The 25,844-nt window shown below is 43.9% G+C and overlaps 2 protein-coding genes across 3 annotated transcripts in view; one reads left to right on the top strand and one right to left on the bottom strand.

Moving 5' to 3' along the window:
* Nucleotides 1-14,314, top strand: part of LOC310845531 (prosaposin-like) — a 48,495-nt gene extending 34,181 nt beyond the window's left edge. Inside the window, exons 5-14 of one of the 2 annotated variants that reach the window (XM_083740695.1) lie at nucleotides 381-578; nucleotides 3,886-4,032; nucleotides 5,022-5,081; nucleotides 6,685-6,798; nucleotides 8,005-8,100; nucleotides 9,638-9,821; nucleotides 10,336-10,517; nucleotides 11,060-11,140; nucleotides 12,105-12,206; nucleotides 12,911-14,314. In XM_083740695.1, coding sequence (XP_083596821.1) covers nucleotides 381-578; nucleotides 3,886-4,032; nucleotides 5,022-5,081; nucleotides 6,685-6,798; nucleotides 8,005-8,100; nucleotides 9,638-9,821; nucleotides 10,336-10,517; nucleotides 11,060-11,140; nucleotides 12,105-12,206; nucleotides 12,911-12,946 — 1,200 coding nt within the window. In that variant the 3' untranslated portion in view covers nucleotides 12,947-14,314. The remainder of the gene's footprint in view (nucleotides 1-380; nucleotides 579-3,885; nucleotides 4,033-5,021; nucleotides 5,082-6,684; nucleotides 6,799-8,004; nucleotides 8,101-9,637; nucleotides 9,822-10,335; nucleotides 10,518-11,059; nucleotides 11,141-12,104; nucleotides 12,207-12,910) is intronic. The other variant, XM_083740696.1, reaches the window with a different exon arrangement.
* Nucleotides 14,315-14,394: 80 nt separating this feature from the next.
* Nucleotides 14,395-25,844, bottom strand: part of CDH23 (cadherin related 23) — a 394,671-nt gene continuing 383,221 nt past the window's right edge. Inside the window, exons 57-68 of the mRNA XM_083740685.1 lie at nucleotides 25,578-25,841; nucleotides 25,041-25,202; nucleotides 23,731-23,987; nucleotides 23,428-23,525; nucleotides 22,411-22,531; nucleotides 21,404-21,483; nucleotides 20,589-20,629; nucleotides 20,024-20,084; nucleotides 19,590-19,719; nucleotides 18,853-18,975; nucleotides 18,357-18,470; nucleotides 14,395-15,802 (exon numbers count right to left, since the gene is read on the bottom strand). Of these exons, the coding sequence (XP_083596811.1) occupies nucleotides 15,476-15,802; nucleotides 18,357-18,470; nucleotides 18,853-18,975; nucleotides 19,590-19,719; nucleotides 20,024-20,084; nucleotides 20,589-20,629; nucleotides 21,404-21,483; nucleotides 22,411-22,531; nucleotides 23,428-23,525; nucleotides 23,731-23,987; nucleotides 25,041-25,202; nucleotides 25,578-25,841 (1,778 nt within the window). The 3' untranslated portion in view covers nucleotides 14,395-15,475. The remainder of the gene's footprint in view (nucleotides 15,803-18,356; nucleotides 18,471-18,852; nucleotides 18,976-19,589; nucleotides 19,720-20,023; nucleotides 20,085-20,588; nucleotides 20,630-21,403; nucleotides 21,484-22,410; nucleotides 22,532-23,427; nucleotides 23,526-23,730; nucleotides 23,988-25,040; nucleotides 25,203-25,577; nucleotides 25,842-25,844) is intronic.

Below are 25,844 nucleotides of genomic sequence, written 5' to 3' on the forward strand. Positions count from 1 at the left end.
AAAATTGTATGCTACCCTATGCCCGCAGGTCTCTGAGTGGTTCACAACATAAAGTCGCAATATAAAAACCACACAATAATTATACAGCCAAACATATATTGATAAAAGTGCTGTGGGTGCCAAAGTCAAAATGGCTGCCATAGGCAGAAAAAAGTGTTGGTATGTCATATCTGTGAGTGCTGTCACAAAAAAGGCCCTGTATTAAAAAAATAAGAAGCTAACAAGTACAAACTTTTCTATGAGTGACTCTGTACATTTGTAATTCTGCAAGACAGACCTAAGGGAACAAACACACACACAAGTGTTTTCAAGTGTTTTTATTTCTTTTCCTCCACTTTAAGGGCTGACAATATTCTCTCTCTCTCTGTTGCTCTTTCTAGGATAGGCCTGAAATAGTATGTGGTGCCTTCAGGCTATGCAGTCATCTGGCACCCTTGGAAGGAGCCCTGAAGTTCCAGAAGCCATTCAGTTCTAATGGAATGCCTGATACGACGGATTTCCCCGAAATGTTGGCTCCCTTTATAGCTAACGTGCCCCTTCTCCTCTATCCTCAGGATGAGCCCCAAACTGAGTTTCTGGTAAGGAATTCGGCTTGGATGGAGTTGTCTCCCTTTGCTCAAACAGCCACACACATGAAAGCCAGGAGCAATTTCTCTCCAGAGACGATTAGACACTTTGCCAACTTCAGCTAGAGTGTGCTGGATGCCCTTTTGATTCACAGAGCTTGCTTCTTGCATTGGCTGTGTACACATGTTATCTTCAAAGCACATTCTTCCCCTCAAAACATTCTGGGCGGTGTAGTTTACTCATCACAGGATTACAATTCCCAGCAACCTGTAATAAACCACAGGGCCCAGAATTCTCTGAGGGGGAGAATTTGTTTTTTGAGAGTCCTTCAGGCTTGGACACTTCTCCACTGCCAAATGTGTAACCTTCAAAGGGTTTGCAATGTGCGTAGGCCTCACTTGCGCCATCTATTCACCCATTTTTACAGTGAGAGGACAAGTGGCTTGAAGGAAGCCTGTTTACACTGGCACATTATTTTATTGATTTGACTGAGTTTTTATATGGCATCCATCAATGTAGGTCCTCTGGGCAGCTCACAGAACCAAAGGGAAACATACTGTTCCATAGCTTGGGTGCCACTACAGAGAAGCCTTGGCTCCCATGAAAGGTGCTGTGGTAGGAAAAACATAGAAAAACCCCAGGCTCTCTTCTGCGTCCTTCCCACGAAGCCTTGATAATTAAACTGTTTTGCTTAATTGTTGTTTGTTTAATGACATCTCCCTCAGTCATCCATCCACTGCCTTGTTTTCTGTTTACGTACTGGGTTTGTGTTTTAAGACATTTGTCCTCAGCAGCACACAGTAGTTGAGAGAAAAGGCAGAATAGACTGACAGTGTGACTGCAGGTTATCAGTAGAGCTTTCTCTAAGAAGCAAAATAACGATAATGTTTATTTCTCATGGAGGAAGGAGTGGATGCAAAACATAGAAGGGATGAGCTGAGTCTGTAATTTTAGCTTTTAAAAGGGCAGTGAGTAATCTGCTGCCCTACCCAACACATTCCTCCCCCTCCATTCTTACAGATCATTGCTTTTGGCTCATTTTGTCAAGCCCAGCTCAGCCACTTCTGTTTTTTGTTTTTTGTTTTGGTAGCAGGCTGGGAGAAAAATGCCTGAAGTGATGGGCTGCAGGGGAGCTAAAATAGGGAAGGAAAAAAGCTCTTAGCCTTTGCCCTGCTTCTGATGTGAAAAAAAGATGTATACATGCTGTTTTGTATACAAATCAGGGCAGATGTGTGAGCAACAAACATGGCTGCCTCCATTAGGCCTAGTTTGGCTATCTGTGAACCGGAATTTCACGTCTACCACAGGGGAAGGCAACTGCATTTTGGAAAGAGGTTAAACCAAGGGTCAGCAAACCTTTTCAGCTGGGGGCCAGTCCACTGTCCCTCAGACCTTGTGGGGGGCCAGACTATATTTTGAAGGAGAAAAAAATGAATTCCTATGCCTCACAAATAACCCAGAGATGCATTTTAAATAAAAGGACACATTCTACTCGTGTAAAAACACACTGATTCCCAGACCGTCCGCGGGCTGAATTGAGAAGGCGATTGGGCTGGATCCGGCCCCCGGGCCTTAGTTTGCCTGCCCATGGGTTAAACTGTAGCTGGCTCCTACTTCATAGAGGATTTGGGCTTGGCCTATAGGTGAGACTCAGTCCCATCTTACAGGAAGACTAGGGAATTGCCCACCAGTTCAAGGAGTTATCTTCCATGCCAGAAGCAGGGCATAAGTCAGGGATGTCACACTGCTTCTGGGATAGACAACCCTTTTGTGCAGACTGTAGAATGCACTCCAAGGAGTTTTGCAATCATGAACAGGATTTTGAGGCATGCTCAGAGAGCCATACTGGATGTAGCATGAGTTGCATTAATGACTTGCATGTAAATGGCATTCCCTGGGCTTTTAGATCTAAGTTTGAACAACAACTACCAGGTATTTGCAGCCTCTTTTAATGAGATGAGATCTGTAAGAAAAACCTGTTTTTTTTAAATCTGTTCAGGTGTGTTTGGGGATTAGGGTTGCCATATTTCAAAAAGTGAAAATCTGGACATAAGAGTTGAGCTTTTCTGGGCCAAAGGTGTTGAGTTTTTCAGCTATTTTAAAGAAAAAAATAACACTGCCAACATGGGTTGCCATATATCTGGATTTTCCTGGACATTTATGATTTCTGCCCAGAAACTGCTTCCCACTGCAGTATTCTGGCTAGGTCCGGGAAATTCCAGATGTATGGCAACCCTATTGGTTGCATTTGTTATAATTGATTTTAGTGTTTATACTGTTTTTGTAGGTCACTTTGGGTCGCTTTTGTGAGGAAAATAATAATAATAGTAATAATAATAATAATACATTGGTAAGCCAGAGCAGCCTCTGAAAGCTTACCCATGTGTTTGCGGGGGTGTGCGATTGGGGAAGCAGAGTGGAATTTTAACTTTTTCCCTCCCTGCCACAGTCTTAACAATCCTTCATTTCTCCCCCTCCAACATTTTTTCTGAGTACGTTTCCGAGCACAATTCAAAGTGTTGGTGCTGACCTTTAAAGCCCTAAACAGCCTCGGTTCAGTATACCTGAAGGAACATCTCCACCCTCATCGTTCTGCCTGGACACTGAGGTCTAGTGCCGAGGGCCTTCTGGCAGGGGCGCCGACTTATAAAAATATTGGGGGGGGGGGCCAAGACCTCCAAACCGCTGCTGCTGGAGGAACGAAAGGGGCGAGCCCCGGGCTGCCCCGACCTTAAGTGAACCTGTGAGGGCCCGCCCTTTGCGGCAGCCGATTGGCTGCCGCCGTGGGCGGTGAATATTAATGAGCTAGGGGGAATCCCCGCTTCTCGCGGGGCTGACTTTGTTTTAACTCATTACTGAATGTATTTTAAAAGGTAACTATCGCCAAACAAGGAAAATAAAAAATACCAACATAATTTTGTGATTTTACAAAGCATAATATAACTAATAATTTTCTTAAATTATTGGGGGGGGGGCAGAGTCCCCCAAACGAATTTTTGAGGAGGCTCGGGCCCCCTCAGGCCCCATGGAGTCGGCGCCTATGCCTTCTGGAGATTCCCTCGCTGCGAGAAGCCAAGTTACAGGGAACCAGGCAGAGGGGCTTCTTGGTAGTGGCACCCGCCCTGTGGAACACCCTTCCAGCAGATGTCAAAGAGAACAACAACCACCAGACTTTTAGAAGACATCTGAAGGCAGCCGTATTTAGGGAAACTTTTAATGTTTAACCGACTATTGTATTTTGGTATTTTGTTGGAAGCTGCCTAGAGTGGCTGGGGAATAAATAATAAATTATTATTAATTATTATTATTATTCCCTAGCAGAAGGAAGAAAATCCTTGCAGAGACTGTCAACAAGTAATTGCTGAAATGAAGGAAGGTTTCAAGAGCAGCTCTTTCCTTGTCCAGTCCTTTGCTTCTTATGCTGAACAATACTGTGAACACCTGGGGTCTGACTTGGTAAATGAGGTAACTGGATTTTATTGCTTGACACTAATGATAATGATATATATATTCAGGACCTGTGTCTGTCGTCTGGTAATCAAAGCAAAGGATGGATCTACACAACTATATTTCTTATGTCTTGTTTCAGACGTTGTCCCTCAGCCTGTGGTCACACGTTTAACTTTTCCAAGTACTGTAACGGATTAACTGGGGAAGGAAGTGACCTTCCTTGCATATATATATATCTGAAGTTGCAGAAGAGTAATTACATAATATTTGGGCTTTCCAATTCAGGTTAAATTAGAACGCCATTTGAAATCAAACCATCCTCATACACTTGGAGTGGCTAACTTGCTGCTGGACTAAACTCTCCACATCTTTGACCACTGAGACCATGCTGCCTAGGGGCTAATGGGTGTCCGACAACACTTGGAGGGCTACAGGTTCCCCATTTCAGCTGTCATTGGTTCACTTCGTTCCACCCAAACTGTGATTTAAAAGTGATGTGGAGTTTGTGAAAGAACAGTTTATCCATCAGGGCTTCGAAATACCTGATATCTCATTTAAATCAGGTTGCTGGTTCCTGTGTGAAGGCAGCATTGTATGCATAGGAACTGCAGCCTAATTTAAGTGTGACACGAGCCACAAGTCGTTTCATATGAATAGGTTTTCCTTGGTGTGACCAGCAGTAGTTTGAAATAAGTCCTCAGTCACAAGAACAAAATAAGTCAAAGCAGAAAATGCCCTGCTTTGCCCTCTATGTCACTAAGTTAGGTGAGGTGCTGGGTCTTAGGCAACAACTGGTCCTGGCAGTACCTCTGTTGTACTGTATATCGTCGATCAAGTTTGAAAGGATTGCTCCTATGAGCATTTCGAAACAAAAAGGGCGTGAGAATTTTGCATGCTCCGGAGATAGCATGGAGTTCTCCAAGTTGGGTGTGGGTGAAATTAATAGATTGATCTTGTTAGTAATTATTGAAGCTGTTTCTCTCTCTCGCCCCTTCCCTCCACAGTGCAAGAAATATGCCTTTGAGTATTCACATGTTTTTGTCCGATTGCTGACACATCTATTGGTAAGTTGATTGAGGCAGACATTTACACTCTAGCCTTTTCCAGGCAGAGAAGCATCATCACTTCAGGGCCAATTTTACAGCAGCAAAAGCATTGTAATATCTGAATTCAGGCTTGTAAGGTATTCTAGACATGTGATTGATCATTTTTTGTATAAGGCATTACATACTGACATAGGAAAACAAGTATCAGGAGATCTGGGTAAAATGAACATGCATAGTGGGAACAAGGTTTGAAGTCCAGAGCCTAGTTTGTCAAATGCTGTCCAGGAGTGGGGAGATCAATATGACAGGATGCTCCCCCTTCTGGAGGCCAGATTTGTCCCAGGGGGTTCCAGTTGCTGACCTTTATCCCAAGGCAGCAGTGTGACTAGACATTATCATTCAGGCAATGAAGCCATATCCAGAATGGTAAATACTTCATTTCACGCCTTAAGTTTGAGAGCAGCTCGGCTTTGACTTCTGGGAGTGGGAGACTTTGCCTTTGTGGAAGAATTGCACCTTCTAATTCATGATAGCATGAATAGGCCCATGAAAAGCACCTGTTACACTAAACAGAGTTGTTGGACAAGGAAAGTTTACACAGCTAGTTTTGCAATGTAATGCTATTGGGTGGGCGAGTTTGTGGATTAGTTAGTTCAGGCTGTAGGATTTACTCTCTGAATTATTTTCTTATGATTTTAACTATTGGTTTTCTCCCCCTCCCCACTTCACAATTCGATTGACTTTTTGCTGATCACAGGAGGAGGTACGTGAGAATGTTTTTCATTTCTAGGTCAACTCTTGCTGATAATTTGTGGGTTGGACAATTGAAACCACCTTTGCTTGACAGAAGGGAACTTGGAGGTTGAAAGGGAGGTTGATCACAACGGCAGTTTTTATATATCCTGCTTTTAATGCCAACTGGAGAAGTGAAGCTTATAATAATTTTATTTTTAAAAATTATTATTTATACCCCATCCATCTGGCTGGGTTTCCCCAGCCACTCTTAAGGCTGCATACACACCTTTTGTTCTAGGATCAATAGAGTCCTTGCTTTTTCTACAGAATGCACTCCACATACATTCTAGAACTATTGTAGGGTTGCCATATTTCAAGAAGTAAAAATCCAGACACAAAAAGTTGTTGAGCTTTTTAAAAACCTGGACATTTTGACAATTTACCAACACCCCCCCCCCCCAGATGCTAATTCCATCACTGAAATCCTGGACATATGGCAACCCTAAGCTATTCCATATTTTTTGCTCCTGAAAAGCACCTCTTGTGAAACTGGTTTCATTCTGAAAATAAAAGCTCATTGTAGATTTCCATTTGAAAACAGATCTAGCTGGTCCTGACAAGGGTGTGTGTTTATCCACACTTGCCCAATGATGTTGTGGGTGGGTGCATACAAATATCACAATCACAGTTTCCTTCTTCATTCACCTGCAGCATGTGAAGGCATAGGTAACCTTAGCAAAGGGAGGGTTTTGTCCAGTATGATGTGGGATCCCTCCCCCGTTCCCCTCAGACAACATCCACAACCCTCCCGTAGCTCCGTGTTAATTTATGGTAGGAAGAGAAAATGAGATTTGTTGTCCAATGGAACTTTTTCCTCCCCTTTCAGCAATCAAAGACTGTCTGTGGCGCCTTCTGTGACTCTGAAAAACCTGAGCCTTTTCATGCATTACTGCCAGCTAAACCCCTTGATGACTTGTCTACAGTATCGGAATCTGTAGAGGTAAGAGCAAAAAAGCCCCCTCCTGCTCTGCTGGGGGCAGGCAGAGGCTGAGAGCATTGCAAGATGGGCAGAGCAGAGTAGCTGCTAAATTTATTTGTGCCTACAGTCAAATGCAATGAGGCTCTGGAGACTCCTGCGTGGCAAACATCAGAGGAATATCAAGGGCGTTCGATATGAATTTTTAGTAGTGTTAACCTGCACATCAACACTAGGGAGACACTGAATTTTGCCAAAAGCAACTTTCATGCAGAATTTTGAAACTCCCCCTGAGGAAAAGCAGGAGAATTGCAATTGTTTTTAATAAGATTAGTGTACCTTTTCCAGGGTCTGCACATCCTTAGCAAAAGAGTTAATGGGTGGCCCCTGTCTGGGAGATTCTTTGCATGGGCATTAAATCATAGAATTGGAAGGGACCACTAGGATCATCTAGTCCAACCCCCTGCAATGCATTATCTCATTTACTTCACTGTGACTCATCTCTCTTTAACTGGCACAATCCAACTTTTAAATTCTATTGATTTCAATAGGAAATATTTAAGCAAAGGCTCCCCAGCGAATTCAGGAAATTTTAGATGAATTGCGCGTATTATTTTTAAAGTGGCTGTTTGAAAAGTCATGCCTTTTCTAGGGATATATGTGGCATTCTTTCTGGGGATATTTCTGCATGTTTTCCACCTTTTTTTGGTATAGTTTCCCCCCATTTGCTGCTGCTTTGGCACAATTTGTTTTCCTTCTGTTTACTGTTCCCAAAGTAGTCACATGGAGAATCCTAGCCAACTAGGGATCACTATGTAAATGGGGTGACATCATGAAATTAGGTAGTCAATCATAAGTGACATAATGTCAGTGCAAAAAGAATGCCGGTTGAAAATTTGGACAGTTTGTTCTATGTGGCTGATCCCAGACAGATAAGAACATTCCATGAACTGGACAATGTCACTGCCTTATGTAGCCAGTCAGGTCTGGCTTCATGCTGATGTCACTGAAGGCAAATGAAGTCGATTCAGAATGAAGGCATTGCTTCCTTGAATAGGCAGGGGGTTTTGCGCACTTTTCCAAAGTGATCACTGAAAAAGGAGGTTTGCTGCATTCCACAGAAAATGTTATTTTGGCTAAGCTTGAGTTAATGTTTTCGTATTTTACTGTTGCTTGTCCTTGAAAGTTGTGCTTGATTTTTTCTTGTTGTTCTTTTCTTTAATCTGGCAGAAAACATCAAATGCCCAAGGCCCTGAGTTTGCGTGTGGTTTATGCAAGAAAATAGTAACCATTGCAGAGGGCATGATGGAGGAGAATGTCACAGAAGTAAGGCTGAGGAAACCTCTTGTCATCTATCGGGTGATGGCGGAGGGTTCGGGAGGGGGCTCTCTTTGGAGGTTTTTCCCACTTTTGGAGGCCTGCACCACTGCTACTGCGAGGGAAGTTGGGATGTGAGAGCACTGGCTAGTATCGCAGAATCGTAGAGTTGGAAGGGACCCCAAAGATCATCTGGTTCAAACTCCTGCAATGCAGGAATCTAAACTCTTGGTTTCCTCATTATGAGAAGTTGAGTGAAGGTCTCATTTCAAACTTATAGGATGCCTTTCATCAGCACTTGATATGGAAACATGGGTTGGGAGGGGACTAGTTGAAACATTAGAGGGCTGCATAGAAGGAGAGGAACAACTGAGGAAACTGCCTGTCTCAGTTTGTCTCTTATTACCAGAAAAGGGAGTTCATGCAGGTGCAGCTTTTCTTACATCTGCATGAGAAACTGCACCTGTCAACATGACCTCCTTCTACCCAACACTCAAAAGGACTCCATATCTCCTTTGCTGTGGTCACCTTGGTTCAGTTACTAAGATCGACAGTAACTTCTCCTCCTGCTTTTCATAGAGGTCATGGACTGGTTTGATGCAGAGGAATTTGGGGGGGGGCAGCTGGGGAACCCCCAAGGGAAGAAGGCTCAGAGCCTGGGGATTGGTGGTGGGACAACAATGAGAGGTCAGAGGGAGCAAACGGGGGGGGGGGGGGGAGGAGGTGTCAGAAGCTGAAGAGGTAACAAGGCTGAGTGAGCAGGAAGTAACGTATTTTTTGCTCTGTAAGACGCACCAGACCATAAGACGCACCTAGTTTTGGGAGGGGGGAAACAAGAAAAAAAAAATTTTTGAATTTCAGAAGCCAGAACAACAAGAGGGATCACTGCGCAGCGAAAGCAGTGAATCCTCTTGCTGTTCTGGCTTCTGGGATAGCTGCGCAGCCTGCATTTGCTCCATAAGACGCACACACATTTCCCCTTACTTTTTAGGAGGGAAAAAGTGAGTCTTATAGAGCAAAAAATACGGTATTTGTGGCAGAGACGTCCAGAATCAGAGGTAGAAGCTGAAGCAGGAGAGAGGCGTGAGGGAGGCCAAGAAGCAGAAGTATGTCAGGCTGGTGAAGAGGCATGGGGGTCTACGCCTCCTGGTGTGACAACCTCCCTTCCCATCTGGTATCCCAGAACCTGGAGAGGTATGAAGAGGGAAGAGAAGTTAGTTTCACAAAGGCGTCATCTCAGATTGCTTGGGGGAAAACACTGGAGAGGAGAGGACTTAGGCAGCTTTGGGAAGGTAGGGACCTTCAGTCCTTGAAACTGTCTCATAGGGGCAAGGCCGACTGAATAAGAGTTGCTGTGCTCATTAGGCCTGGCACTCATGTGCAGATCCTGTTTTTCTAAGAAAAAGTTAAGTTCACCTGCCCGTTGTGATTTACTGCTGGCTGGCTTGCTCCTGCCAGTAATTGACATCTCCTTCCTTGTTAGCACCGACTACAGAATAAGTTCCATCCTTCCTCCTTAGCATACCTTTCTGCTTTTATGTTTCAGCAAGAAATAGTCCACCAGATGGGGAAAGTCTGCTATATACTGCCCCATGAAATCCTGGACCAATGCAAAGACTTAGTTGATTCCTATGGAAAGGCTATTCTCTACATGCTCCTGGATGCAACTAAACCTGAAGCTGTGTGCATGAGGATTAGACTTTGCCCCAGAGATATCTCTTTGAGCTTTGGTAGGTAATGGCACTTGCTTGCACTGTCATGTTATGTGGCCTGGGCGTGGGGTGGGGGTTAATTGCAATGACCTGCTCCTATATCAACTTGCCTGGTCTTACAAGATTTCTTGTCAGGCCTTCTAACATTCTGAGGTTAGACCAGAGATGTGGCTGCCTTGGTCATGTTACCCCAATTATGATTGAATGCTCTTCCCAAAGACAAATGGCTGCCACCTACCTTCAGCCTTTAGGCACCAGACAAAAAACCATCTTGTTCTCCTGAGCATTCAATGGACGGTGTGTTTCCATCTGCCTTTGCTAGTTTCTGTTTTTATAGTTGGTTTCTCTTTTGTCCTAATTTATATTGCTTCATTGCTTCTGTGTTTTTAATGGGTGGTTTTAACTTTTGTTAAGAGCTGCATTCAGGAGGCATTCAATGTAAAAAGAGTAATAACAGTTTGCAATAAAAAATATTATATATAAAAAAGTAATCTTTCCAGGTTGATAACTCCCAAACTTTGTTTCTCCTCAGAGATGGAAGCTCTGGAAGAAGGATTGAAACCAACCAAACCCAGTGAAAGTGAAGTCTGCCATGTGTGTACACTCATTGTTACATATGTTGATCAAGAGCTGGAAAAGAATCAAACGCAGGAACAGATTGGAAATATGCTTTCTAAGGGTTGCCAGTTGCTGCCAGAAGCTTTGGTGTATCCCGTAAGTACGCCAAATGGCTTTTGTGAAAGGGAGATCTTCTAAAAGGAGAGAGGAGGTCAAGGAGCTGAAGATTTCTGCCTTGTCTTCCTGCCAAAAGTGGTGGGCATTTTATTGGTTTAGCTACATAGAAGCTTTATTCTGCAAGCCAGAAGAAATATTATCTTCTTTAATTACTTATAGTTTGAAATGCATCTGAAGCAAATGTTGTGTGTCCCCCCCTTTTTAGTGTTGCCACCAAATTTTGCTCATAGTAAAAAATTTGAAGCAGATACCGAAGTTACTTCTTGGGCAGAACTTCCAAATATTTTTTGACATAGTCATAACCCAAGAGAGCTGCCTGTTTAGGGGTTTTGTAGAAATGAAGATGGCTTGGATAAGACTAATGAGGTTCCTTAGGGAGCATTCCACCTGTCCTGAGACCCTGCAAATTCAGCTTAATCAATTAAATCCAGAAAACAAAAGATTTAGACCCAGTTGCACTCTTGGGGGCTGTACCTAGGAGAAAGGCTGAGAGTCACTTAACTTGTTTTTTTTTATTACAGTGTGATCAACTCGTGGTGCAATATGAGCCAGCTGCCGTCCGCCTCCTGGTGCAGGTCATGGAGCCAACCTTTGTGTGTGCTGTAAGTCATGTTCTAAAGTAATTGTTCATTCTTGAGCGAGATCTCTGGCAAACAGCTTTGTCCACAATCCAATGGATATGTTTACCTGGGATATTTCTTCTGACACGTATATATGATTGCACTGTTATTTCCTTTGCAAATAACAAAACCACAAAAATCCCATACATATCCAATAGTCTCACTATTCACAAGGAAACTGAACCTATAAAACTTGGGTAGGTAACCTGTGGATGGACTCCAGCTCCCATCAAGAGGGGCAGAAGAAAATGGTACTTGACCATTGGTCCTGATGATTGCTGGACGGGGCTACACATTGCATCCTTGCTGTGAAACAGGGGGCAGAAAAGCCCCTTCCCACCTGTTGGGGGTAATTTGGTGGGTAGGACAACCCCCTGTGACGTTCTCTTTCTACCACCCACTTTTTCTCTCTCCCTTCTTGCACAGCACTTTTTCTCTCTCCCACTTTTTCTCTCTCTCTTCTTGCACAGTCAAATAGCTGGCCCTTTTGAAAATCAGTTTGAAGATTGGGGTTGGCTGTGTGTCCTACTTTACAGAAAGGGCAGCCCTCTTTTTGAAAAGGGTCCTGTATTTGAATGGCTGCCCAGTCCAAATATTTTTTTTTAAAGAAAACCTAGGAAAGAAGAGCAGCAAGGACCTTCAAGCTGCCCTCCTAGTTAGCACCTGGCTAGCAAGACTGAGCAGGCAACACAGGTCACAATGTCCCCCACCATGGTGAGACGTCTCACAGTCCCCCCTTTTTGGTACTGTGTACTTGGCTACCGTGCTGAGAGCCACAGGCGGCCCTAGAGCTACCCTGAGTCTTACCGCCTGCTTTGAAAAGTGGGGAGCAATGTGAAGTTGAAGGAGGCTTTGGGGAACTTAAAAAGGAGCGTGGAGCAGTTAAGAAAGGAGGCAGATTCTGCATAAATGTAATGGTCCCTTTTTGTACTCTTCTGCCCCACAGAAAATAGGAGCCTGCCCCTCGTCCCACCTTGTAGGCATGGAAGTCTGTGTCCGGGGCCCTAGCTACTGGTGCAAGAATGCAGAGACTGCAGCTCAGTGCCAAGTAAGTAGGGGTGGTATCAAGCTTTCCAATACAGTGAGATGGAGTTGATAAAAAAAGTAATTGAACACAGTTAAAAATGGGAGCATTCTTTGCAGCATACAATTCTGGGAATGTGACCCGATGACCGAAATAGGAGCAGGTGAAATGACTCTATGGAAGGCGATTGTCTTTGAAACGAAAATCCTCTGTGCTACAGAAGATCTAGGTGCATATTAGTGATGTGGAATATAGGATTGGGGGAGTATGTTTAAAATTTGTGTGCAGGTGTAATAAGTAGTAGACACACACTGTTACACAGCTCAGATAGGTCAGATTAAATTAACTCGTTCTGCTTCCAAGTGCTTACCTGTAGAGCTCTTCAAACATCTTATGTGTGAATATACTGGCCCTTATCCACCTATAGCTGTGTATCTAGCAATCTTGCAGTAGGGATATGCATTCACTCCTTATCAATGGGACTGGATGACACCATTATGCACATCCAGGTATGTAGCTGTATTGGCATTGTCTCTGTGTTCAGAATCTTATGGCATCTGAAGGGCTTCAGGTTCCTGATCCCTGGTGTGAGCTTAGTTGACAGCAAGATGAATAGGAAATCTTAGATACTCTGAAGTTCCTGTTTTCCTATATAAGCCCATTTTCTTATGAGTTGTGCTATGAATGGAGAATGGCCTTCCTTGAGTCTTCCTCTCTTTTCCCCATAGGCCACTGAATACTGCAAGCGCCATATATGGAACTAGAGGAAGCCTTGCCAGTGGAAGAATGTTGGCTGTGGTTTTACTGAATGCACCCTGGAATTTGGCCGGGTGGGAAATGGTGAAATGTCTAAACACTGGCAGAACCACACCTTCCTTTCACACTTCTGCAGTGTGGCTGTCCGTTGGGTGGCTATACTGCTGAAAAAGAAAAAAGCAGGGGGAATGTTTCCTTTGCTTGTGATACTCTGAATTACCATACATTTACTTTTACTTTTAGATCCATGGTGGGGAAGTGACATGGGTAGGGAAGAAAAAGGCTGTGGTGGGATTTTATTTGAATAGCTGAGAATTTTGGTAAGACTCTTGTTTTAAAATGGGTAAATTGTGTTACGATCATTGCAAAACTGGCTGCTTAAGTTGGCATTTTCAGATTTCCAATACCTTCCTTGTCTAGCTAGCCTTTTAAGGTACAACTATACTATACATTTAAATTGCTTTAATATTTCATTGCTTTTCTTCAAGGGGTGCTGGGAACAGCCAATCAGACTGTTGGGCCACTTAGTCCACTGTCTACTCTGCCGGCAGCACTGCTTTAAACAAATATATTTTCCCAGTCTTGTTACTTGAGATTCTTTTTACCTGGAGATGCTTAGAATTTTCTTTAAGACAGGTCAACTGACACAATAATTTTAATTATATGGAGGGATTTCAGCTCTCTTAAATTTCTGATGTAGACAGAAGCAAAGTCTCAGGAGAGAAGGGGCTGCCCATTTGCACATGTTAAGTACAGGCAGTTAATGGGTACTTATACTGTTACCTGTAGAACTTAAACTTGGTTTAAGTTCATCCTTTCCTATTTGGGGGAGACACATGTAACCCTGTTCTTTCTGAAGGCAGCAGCTAGGGTCCTCAAAGGGATATGTATCACAATCGGCATGAAAGGCTGATTAAATGGCTAAATAGGTACTGGACACAAAACAATTTGCATGATCAGTGGTTTGCTTATTCCCTTGCTGGATTGGTGTAGTTAGGTAGACTGAATTTTAGACTAATTAGCACATGAATCCATGGCTGTTACTTACCAATAAGGTGGGTTGAGTGCTGACCTACAAACTAAGGAACAAGTAATTTTAATTGTGTTTTCTCTGTACTTCAGGAGTAGCGGCAAGTGATCAGGATAATCTAGAACAGGCAGCATGAGGTGAATTGTTGTTGTTGTTTTCGCAAGGCACAATTCCCATGTCTACATAGCTGTTATAAGTAATGGAGCTCCTGTGTTCCATACTTGTGTGTGAACCTGTTCAATATACATGCTGAGAAATTATCCAGTTATTCCAAAAGAACATTATAATGAGCATTTTACCAATGCTTCTGTAGTTAAGAAACATTAAACAATTCTTACAAATTTGACATGGACTCTTGGTTTTTGTTAAGCAAACAAAGTGACCTGTTGTAAACCTGAATAATAAAAAGTAGAATGATGTTAAAGGTTAGCTTAATGGGCACAGTTTATTCAAACTGCAGACCTTTCACTGTGTGTGTATTGCATCGTATACACACTTCTGAATAAGAAACACTTAGCATTTCCCTTCTTGATAGTTTTATGGAGAGAGAATGTACATGCTGGTATATAGATGAGCACAATGACCACGCTGATTCCTCAGCCCCTACAGCAGTGTGTACTTAACCCAAACAAGCACCGAACTCTGTGCCCAAGCTGGGAGGGAAAGATCAAACACAGATTAACTAAATTCATGGATTATGTATTTCTGGTTCCTTTGACAGACCATTCCAAAAACGCTCAACACTTTACTGTTTGAAAACAAAAGAAGAAGAAAAAAAGGAGTACACACAAAACACTCTACGTTCAGAACCTCAATTAATATCACTCTTGTTTCTTTTGATGCTGCAGTGTTTTGGTAGGCCAGCAAAATGAAGAAATGGCTTCAGTTTCTCCCCAACCCCCTGCTTTCTGGAAAGGTGAAAACACAGATAAATGCCAAACAGATTTATGGAGCCTCCTGAAGGTTATCACACAATTTGCTCTGTGCGAGTTGATGGTCATAGCATCTTAGCTGCAGCTGGTTAGCAGCCATCTTCTCCCATCATCACAATCTCCACCACTAGCCTGATGGTGGAAGAATGTAATTGGTGCAACCCAGGACCTGTTGGGAGAGCCTGGTCATCTCCACCGATGGGGCATCATGGCACACCCTGGTTATTGCAATTCTAGCCTTAAGTCTGTGCCTCAGGGCCTCCCCATTGCTCTTTTTAACACTTTATATTTTAAAAATAAAATTTAAAAAGTTATGAGTTTAATGATGTGAGTGCCTGGTAGAAGCAAACAGTCCTGAGACCCTTCACCCCGGGGGTTAGGCTCCCCAAGGCTGCCCTAACAGCTGTCTTGGTCAGGTTTCTTCTGGAACAGGTGGTGGCCAGGCACAAGTGACCGAGGCCTCTGGATTTTCTTCTGCCCCTCTTGTCCCTTGGTCAGTGCTCTCTCTGGCGGCGGCGGCAGTCTACGTGGGGCCAGGCTTCCTCGGAGCGCTACACCAGCGATGCCACTTCTAGTCATAACTCTGTGATTTCCAGTGGGCTCTCCATGATCACTTCCCTCATTTTGTGCATAGGGGTGGATTTGGCAGACTCGGTGCGGGCGTTCTTGTCACAGAACGCCCCACCGTCGGCAGTCAGTGTCTCCAAGGAGCGGCCCAGCACCTTCTGGTCATCCTCGGGAAGACTGTTGAGGTCAGAGGTTAGCAGAGTACCTGTGCTCCCGTGGACCACGTGGATTCCATCAGGTCCCTTGAGCTCAATGGGTTGCTTATGTCGGAAGCGGAGGCTCCCTTGGCTTGGACTCCTTTGCTCGTCGTCGTCGTCCAAGTCGTTCTGGATCAGCTGGAACAAAACCCAAGTTGAAATCAACACATTGTAGTGCTCCCCATTGCTTAGGCGGCGCTGTTTTCAGCTGCAGTTACATTCCCTTCCTGAGCTAATCTGGGTACAGGATAAAGGTCCCCTCTCAACCTAAAGACCCTGATTATATCTAGAGTTTAATTACCCCACTCAAAATTCCTATGTTTGTAACACTCAAGCAGTTGGGTGACCTAGCTGATTCCAGTGGAAGTAACTGACATGCACCAAAATGCACATGGAACCTCATTCTCCATTGAAATGACTGGAGAAGCTGTTTCAGGCTAGGGAATTCTCTGCATATACTGGAGCTCTCACTCCTCAGAAGAGTCCACTGGTTTAGGGCTTTAAGTCTTCATTGCTGGGGAGTGCACAACTCTTGCCAAGCCCTTACTCTTTGCACTGCGGGAGGAAACAGATGTTGACTTGGGAAATTAATTTTCCTGTCTTGTTTGATGTATAGGTCTCTTTAGATCAGGCTTCCTCAAACTCGGCCCTCCAGATGTTTTGAGACTACAGTTCCCATCATCCCTGACCACTGGTTCTGCTAGTTAGGGATCTTGGGAGTTGTAGGCCAAAAACATCTGGAGGGCTGAGTTTGAGGAAGCCTACTTTAGATCTTTCCTACAAAGAGCTTAATATTGGCCCTGAATAAAATGCATTCATTATATACAACTTGAGACATATTTTTGGATTGGTTTTTGCACAGTCACGTTTTAAAATCCTAATAAGGCAAAGACGGCAGTTTCTGCACAGTGAAATGTCACAGAGTAGATTGAAAGGCTGAACTATCGTTCTGTCTCCAAAGGGAAGTGCCTTCAGGCTTGGGTGCTTCTTAGATGGGAGCCAGCCTGAGACACCATACATCCCATAAAATCAACAAACCACAAAGAGCAGATATTTAATACTGTGCTTCTGTATAATGTTGTGCATTATATGTTTCTGATTGTAATAAGGTGGGCAAGGAGCTTTGAGGAGGGTCTAACCAATGGGAGAGCAGGAAGAAAGAGGATGCTAAGAAGCCTGAGCTAGCTGGAGAGTATTAAGAACTCCAGGTTCAGGTAGAATAGAAGCAAAGGCAGAAGGAAACCGGATTAGACAAAGATTGCAATCAAGCACAAAGCATTAACTGGTTCACCACTTCTGTGCACTTGGCTCAACTTACTGGGCATGATAAAGCAAACAGAGAGATTACAGAAGAGAAACAAAGTGCTCCCTGAAAGTTCTTCACTCTCTGGCTACAATTCAGCAAAGTAAACTTTTTTCCAATGTGCTTAAACATGTAGTTTCTCTGTTTCACTATAGCCTTCATAAACTGATGTGCAAGGAATGTCCTGTTACTATCCCGCCCCCAATTCTTCCACAAAAATCCTTGCAGCTACAGTTCTTGATGTTTAAAGACCATGCCCTCCTATTTTTCATCTCTCTGTCTCATGCCTTCTTCCTTTAGAACTTTTTTATTGTACTGTCTTCATCCATCATTGCTGCGAGTCTACGAGCTCCCCTACAAAGCTCTCATTTATTAGAAAATTGCAACTTTCTTTTTGTGAATAACTGACCTAGGGTTTTCTTCTCTTATCTACCGGTATATATGCCCCTTTTGGAAGTTTGATTACTTCACAGTGGTTAGCAAAGGATTCTAATGCCTAAAGCAGAGGTTTTCAACCTTTTTGAGTCCACGGTTCCTTTACCAACTACATTCTTTCTGCAGCACCCTGTGGGGTCAGGGGCCCAGTTATGTCACCCCTTGCCTGCGGAGATAGCAGTCTCTCACCCTTTTTCGAACACCCTCTCTTGTGGAGTGTTCCTTAAGTCTCCTCTCATCTCCCAAGACCTCTGGGCAGCAGCTGCTGCCATCCCTGTTCTCTGAGCTGACACCACCACCCCTTCGCCCCAGAGAGTGGTGCCTCCCAGAGGCACCATTCACCTATGGAACTTAGAGCCACAGCCGCTGCAATAAACAGCTTTACAAGCCTTTGGGACACAAGAGGGCATCAGAGGAGAGAGGGAAGGAAAGAGCAACAGAGGCCACTGTTGCCACACCCCTGACCTGATCATTCAAGGCACCCCAGGGTGCCATGGCACATTGGTTGGAAACCAGAGGCCTAAAGAATGAATTAGCACTGCAAATTAATGCAGTACTGCACTAAGAACCTGAATAGACATGCCTAGCATGAGACTTTCAGTGCCCAGGAGGAGTTAGGACACAGAGAAAGTAGCTAATTCAGTGGGATGTGTGCAGGCAGAACAGGTCTGGGCACCCTGTGGCCCTGCAGAATTGGCCTGCAACACATCCTTCTTGACCGTAAGCTATGCTGGCGGCTGCTGATGGGAGCAACACCTAGTGAGACACAGGTTGTGCAGTCCTGTGGTGGAGAGGGGCTCCTTCTGCCTGTTTCCTTGAACTCCTGCTACAGAGGGAAATAGCTATGAGAACCACACAATCAATACCGAAGGGTACAGTTCTGAAAAGCAAACACTACATCCCAAAGGGCACAACAAGCATTTTCAAGAACTCCCATGCACAAGCAGATTCTACCTCAGAGACTGAGGACTGGTCCCCATGACTGGTGGTGGCTTTATGCACCATCCGCTGAGCAAGCAGTCTCTTCAGTCGCATGTAATCATCCAAGACTACCTTTAAGAGAGAGCCCTGGAAGGAGGGAGGGAATGGGCAACAGGAGAAATTACACTCGGGCCCTTTGCCACGTTGTCCCGAAACTTATTCTGTGTAGGGAATCCCCATGAGAAGCTACTTCTAAATCCAGATATCCTCTCCATTAAAAATAATAATAATGGCCAAAACATTTATCCTTAAACCTTCTAATAAATACTTTTGAATCACACCTTGTATAATAATCCTCATTAAAAAGGGATTCTTGCCACATAGTGCATTCTGTGTGACTACCCAAAACAACTGCATTCCAAGATTGGATTGCAGACTAAACATGGTGCTGAGAGTTCTGTCCTCTGGCCAAGCAGTACCACAAACTTGAACTTTTTACTGAACTAAGACAGAGGATAATAAAACTTACCTTGATGGGTCCTTCTCGCATGATCTGGCCTAGCTTGGCAATGTTGTCGTATTCCTGAATGGCTGCTCTCAGATAGCGATCTTCTTCGGGTTTGGCAGCCGAAGGCTCTCGGCCAAATGTTCCCTAAAAAGAAGAGGTTTTTAAAATAGCTTCTCTCTCTCTGTGTCTTTCCAAACCTGAAGGAAAATCCATCTGGGAATCTTTTCCAGGAACACTGCTTACTTCCCTAATGCCCTTTGCTAACATTTGTCTACAACATGCCCACCTCCCGTTGCAAAATTTAATTACCAAGCAGGGCATGCGCCATGTTGAACAAAATCTCATTAACAATGAACAACAAATACATGCTACATGACTGACCCTAATTTTCCATGAGGTGCATCATTGCAACTAATCTTAGATTACGAAGCTCTAAAGTTAATGTAGCAGCTACATTGCTGTTGATATGCCATTGCTGCGGCCTCTTCCTACTGGGCAACAAAGGTGCAGCTGGATTACTAGGCCTGGACGAGAAAGGAGTTAAGAATAGATAAATGAGATATTCTAGCCCAAGGGGATGGTGATGATTGACAAATAGTGCCAATTCTAATTTATGCACACAATCAAAATGTGTTCTGCTGCTTCACATGAATTTGAAAGCTGAATTTTATGCTGGCACAGGCTACAGGCAAAAATTAGGACGTTGGCTATACTGTGGCTTCAACCACAGTATAGTAAGCAAGCAGATGCTCTCTCACGTGAGTCCTGGCTGGGCTGTTCCACAGGTCTGTTATTTCACTGAGGTTCTCAGGCAGGTCATCCTCATGCTCAGCTTGTGCTGCTAGCTCCAGGTTTCTGCAGAAAGGGTCCAGCCACACAGGGTTGGCTCTAGAAAGGATACAGGATGCCTACAATAAACAACTGCAATGGGAAACCATCCAAAAAAAATCCACCAGTTTGGCCCACATACTTGTCAATATACTATCTCAGATAACTTTAAGCACTCCTTTTCTTTAAGCTCATGTTTTCAAAGATTGCGCTATATACAAAGATTGTGCTGTTAACAGCCACCTTCAAAAGTAAGCATCATAGGTGCCAGAGGCCAAGATTGTCTTTAATTAGGCATGGTCAGCATTCGGATAGCCTCTTTTTTAGCTAGCGTTAAACCTTTCAGAAATTGTTGACAACTCACCCATCAAAGGAATATTTATTTGTGTTTGGCATATCCATGATGTCCATGAAACCTCGGTTACCTGAAGAAAGCAATGTGTCAAATTTACCGAGAATCATTCACATCTGTTGAATTTAGAGTTTGACTTATAAAAAAAACGTTTTTTGTTGCCCCTGTGCTTCTACCAGCAACCAGACACACAGAAACTTAACAGCTAAAGTTTTCCTCACTACTTATCATCACGTCAAATAAAGTTTCACAGTTTAGCCTTTGTTAGTTTGCTTCCACACAAGCAGTTTAGTCTAGAATTTACATCCTTTATTTATTTACTTTTTAATGGAGTAGTTATTGGAGTGCAACAACATCAATTGTTTTTCAGACTTAATTAATTTCACTTCCAGTTGACTGGAAAAGCAACACTTCACCAGCACCAAAGAGTCAAGGACTGAAAGCAACCCAGGCCAAGCTGCTGGTCTTATTATTCACCGTATGATGTTATGAGTGATGGCTATCTCATCATATTCTTCAGTGTCTATTTCCTTCCCAATGGGCGAGGGGGAAAAATGGATCTTCCAAGATCTCTTACCTGTGGAACCGGCCACAATTGCTTTCAGTTTTCTTTTGTGCCTGCAAGACACAAAATAACTAAGGGGAAAGAGCACAAGAATTGTATTGTGAAGTCTGTTCATCATACGTGTAATGTGATTGGCCCTTTAACATCCTCTCACATACTGTTCTGAACCAGCTACTGAGCTCTTTTGCTGAAACTGGGTTTCCTCCCACCAAATCTTGAAGTAATTCTCTATAAATCTAAACATGTTTAAATATATTAGAGAAACTATGTTTTAATCCAGTTCAGTTGTGCTCCTTGAGATATACAGATATACCTAATATTTTAAAATTAACAAAATATTGTTCCACCTCTCAAAGGAAGATTGACACCAGAAAACAGATTTCTCTCCCACTGAACATGCAAAGACCTGTTGCATGTTTCCTCATGCAACCCAGCTTACGGCCCTAATGCAGAAATATTTGAGTAAAGCAGCCAAATCCCTTATCATGAACTTGGAAGATGAATCCACTTTTGGCAGCAGACAGAGTGTGCAATTCAAAGGTGTCAGACAGCCATAAATAACCAAAAAGGGAAATTCCCTCTCTGCAACCTGGGAGCAGGGCTGACAAACTTAGTACACGCACTTCATCCCCTTCACCCTCCCACAAGGAGGAAATCCCACAAGGTGGAAATCTACAGCCATTACTCCTATTGGAAATCCCTGAATCAGAGCTTCCTCCTATGCAGTATGCAAGGGTTTGATGTCAGCTCCAAAAATTCATTTTTATTATTATTGTGGCATCTGAAATACTCTTCCCTACACAGTGCAAGTGCTGGAGGCTACTCACGCTGTTCTGTAGTACCAGTTCATGAGGATGAACAACATGGCTGCCAGGAAGAGGAGAATAGCCAGAATAATTATTGCCATCTAGAAATGGTAAGAAACAAAACAAAAACAAAACTAACTGTTACGGCAGGGATAGGATGTCTAGGAAATGGCTTGGCTACTGACCCAGTGTAAATTGGGGTACGGGTCTAATGAGGTCTGCCAGATCTTCCCATTTGGACTGCTAGGCCATTCTGCCCAAGCTGCCCATCACCTGATGTCATATATGATTACGAAGAGGCTGGACCAAAAAGATGGCTTCTGAAGCACCACCAATCAGCTGCTTGATGGGACTTCAAAGCACAGCACAGAGCTCCCTGTGTGGTGTGCTCTGAAGCCCTGACACCATTGTGAATTCAAGTGATTGACAGGCCCTCACTACCTGATAGACATGGCCTGTAGGGGTAGGGGAGATAAGAATTTGGTCCACATCCCCCCCCCCCCATTGTAAATATTTGACCTAATGACAAGATATTGATATCTGACTCAGTGATTCCAAACTGCATTCATGTCCAGGTCACAGGGAGAGAATACAAAAGGAAATGAATGGTGAATCCACCATTTAATGGTCACTCTAATAAAACGATGGCAAAACCCAACATCTCTTTGATACCTACCACTACAGATTCCTGTCATGAAAGCTCATTTTAATATGGCTTTAGGACTCGTACCTGCACTCTTTTCACAAAACAGTTAATATAAGGTTGCCAGCTGCTTTCCAAATAAGTCCTTTTTGTGTGCTTTTAATAGGAAGAAATTCAAGAGGTGCATTTGTATAATCTTGGCAGCTGCATGCTTTTTAAAGAATCATGAACCTTGTTGCAGCAAACCTAAGGAAACAGTTTATGAAGGGGCACTTCCTTTCAATGCAGCCAATTCCAAAGAATGTGGGGGACCTCCCCCCCAAAAGCATGAGAGCTGGAAGCAAAGTAAGCTTGAGAGAGGGAAGGACCCCCACCTCCATCTTACCTGCAGTGCCGACATGTCGTCTGGAGCCCTGGCAGTGATTGCTGGCTGCACATCCAAGACATTGTAATTCCGGAAGAGATTCCGCAGCTGCTCCTTATTCTCATCAATCATCTGTATTACTCTAGGAAGAGGGTTAAACCTTTATTTATGGATTCATCTTCCTAGTGTTGAAAATACACTTTTAAAAAGTGTTTATGGCAAGAATGATCAACCCTCACCTCCCACCTATAATTTCCAACTCAAGAGATTCTGGAAGCAAGAACTCATTCCATTAAATTGCATCAGAGGTGTCATGAAGCCCATCATTCAAATTCTTTTTTTTAACATAGTTGGGGGACCTGACACCTCCAGGTGTTGATTGACTCCAGCTCCCATCAGCCCCAACCTGATCTTAAATCAGGTGTGAGACTCACAAAGGAATGGAATGCTAGATTAGCAAGAAAAGGCTTCACACAAATCTCTGCCCTAAGGCAACAACAACAAAAACCCCTTTCATGGTGAAGCAATCATTATGTGAACCTGAAGGGCTGTTTCAATTCAATTTTTATTTTTAGTTATGATCAGCAGAGGTTGCTGGGGTTGGCTACCACTGCTTGAGGGTCTTTCTACCTAATATAAATACTAGTATCAGATGCCAGCTGACCAAAACATTGCCAAAACACTAGGACCTGGGTCTAAGACTCCTCGTGCTTGTGACAGGAGCGGTTGTTATATCCAATGACATTATGCAGCCTGCCTCAATGTGACACAGTGCCAAGCATGGTTAGACCCATGTTTTATATTAGCAGCAGAACTGAATGAATCTTTAGCTGTCTATCCAACAAAAAAGTCTCATCCTAACTGCTGAGGCTTAGCAAAGGCAATTCTGTAGAGAGACAGCCATTATGGTGCCATATGGCTAAGAAGGTTCGTGGGAAAGTCCTCAGCTCAAATCTTACCTAAGCCACAAACTCATTGCTGTGTTTCTTTCTGTGTTCAAATATAAACCTACATAGAGGAGACACACGGAATCTTTACCGTTCTACATCCAGAATCCGGTTGGTTTCCCGGTTCACCACGTGGATCAGCAATTCCGTTTGGGCAAAGTTCACGCGGCCTTTTTTGTCAACGTGGAACTATGGGAGACAAGAGAAAAAAAGGTGTCCCTTCTCCTATCCCATTCTTACATTTCCCTGTGACTAGATGGCTCCAGGGCACGCACCCGCAAAGGCTGGTTTTGCCAGGAAATTGGCCAGTTTTCCACCTCTATTTCTTTGACTGAGAAAGAAAGATCAACTGCTTGTTAAGAAAATGAATGTGCTGCCCCAAAGCAGCAGTTACCTGAACGTCATCCGTATTGACAATGGCCCCCGTGATGTTTGACAATAGGCTGATGAACTCTTCCTCAAATTGCCGTACTTTATCTGGGATCTCATTGATTATAATCTTCACCCGTTGGTCATCCCGCAAGATATAGATCCCCACAACCGCAGTGTCGTTATGACCAGCCAGGTCTGAGGCCATGACATCCACCACAAAGTAGCCAGGATTGTAAGCAGTGAAGAGGTCAAAGGTTCGAAGAATCCCATCTAGGTTACCTTTGAGAAGAACCAACAAGTGATCCTGCATGGTCAGAATCATCACATGATGCAGCCATGTTGAGATTGTGCCATTTGAGGCTGCGTGTGGGAGACAGCATGCTTCTCCATGTAAAAACCTTCCTGAACATAAAAGCAGCACAGCAGGTTATAAGGTTTTAGCCTAACCACCTCTATGAAGTGCTAGTTTTCTAAATGCTTGTGATATTTTTTAAAGAACAGGGAGCATCCAGTCATTGCAGCCTGAAATGGTATATACCAAACAGGACTGTACCACATGATTGCTCCGAATACATGTGGATTAACCTTTAGTTTAACTCACTACCAAGACCAATTAAACAGTGGCTCCCTTGTATTTGAGCAACCAAGACCTACTTAAAGAGGAACAAAGCAGGCAGAGATTTTAAGTATAACAGAAAGACTTGTTTTGTTCTGTGACACTGTTATACTCAAAAACTGTATAGTGCAAAGTTTCCTCAGCCTGGGTCTCCAGCTGTTTTTGGACTACAGTTCCCATCATCCCTGACCATTGGTCCTGCTAGCCAGGGACGACAGGAGTTGTAGTCCAAAAACAGGTAGAGACCCAAGTTTGCGAAACCTTGCTATAGTGTAATCTCCAGCAAAGAGATGCTGAAGATAATACAAAGCAGTCTTTGTTGTATGGCAGCATCCCTGTCAGCAACTTTTCTCAAGCATGACTGATTAGCAGCCTTATGGATTATATGACCATGGCTCTATTAGCACACAATGTTTTGCCTTTACGAGGGCCGGCCCACCCATGAGGAGACTGCCTCAGGTGGCAGAGTCCACAGGGACAGCAGATCCCGGTGTCAATCTTTTCTCCCTCCCCCCTTTGCTCCTGATGTTGATCTTCCCTCACCCATTCTTCCCTGACAGGGAAGTGGGCACCATTTTGGAGTCCGCCTCAGGTGCCAAAATATGTTGGTCCGGCCCTGGCCTTCACTATAGCAGGGCTAACCAAATGCAGCACAAACAAGCGAGACAGTTCACTTGGCACGGGTCCCTCCCCATGCATGCTGTTGCCTCTCTTACCAATGCTGAAAATGTTGGCCACCTCCTCAGAGTCGTTGGAATGTTGCTTGATGTAACGGATACCCAGAATGCTGTACAAAACCAGGCTATTGTTTCCCACATCGGCATCCAATGCAACAAGCTTGATCAGTTCGGAACCCACTTTTGCATCTGTTGCTACCCCTTTCGGAAAGGGAGTAGGGTGGGGTGAGGCAGAGAAGTGACAAGGGGAAAGCCCCAGAGGGAGAAAATAACAGAAGTAGAAGTCATTTCTTGGGAAATAATACCTACATCAAGGGTGGCCAACCTGTGGCCCTCTGGGTGTTGATGGACTACAACTCCCATCAGCCCTGGCTAGCATGGCCAATGATCGGAGATCATGGGAGCTATAGTCCAAGGCGCCCCTGTCTTAAAGATCCTATTTTACATCATGGTAAAGAGAGGTCACTAGCCCCCTATTCTGAATGTGCTTATGCACAAATCATATAAGATTTTTTTTCTTCTAAAATTGCAGTAATTCAGTTAGAATGGGCATTGCTCAAGTGGAACCATCCCTACCTGCCGTGTATTCTGATTTGGTGAACCGGGGAGGTTGGTCATTAATGTCTTCCAAAAAGATCCGTACTTCTTGCAGAGTAGCATCAGTGCTGAGATCCATGGCTTGGATCCTGGTTGCCCGGCGACCCTGGGGAGGTGACCAGTTCCTATTGCTAGAGGCTTTGACAATGATAGAGTAGAAAGCTTCTTTCTCTCGGTCCAAGTCCCGCAACACCTGCAATTTTCCTTCCCGACTCAGCTGGAAATTATTCTCTCTGTTACCAGCTG

Source organism: Podarcis gaigeae (genome assembly GCF_964106915.1).
Source record: "Podarcis gaigeae genome assembly, chromosome: 5".
Lineage (NCBI taxonomy): Eukaryota > Metazoa > Chordata > Lepidosauria > Squamata > Lacertidae > Podarcis > Podarcis gaigeae.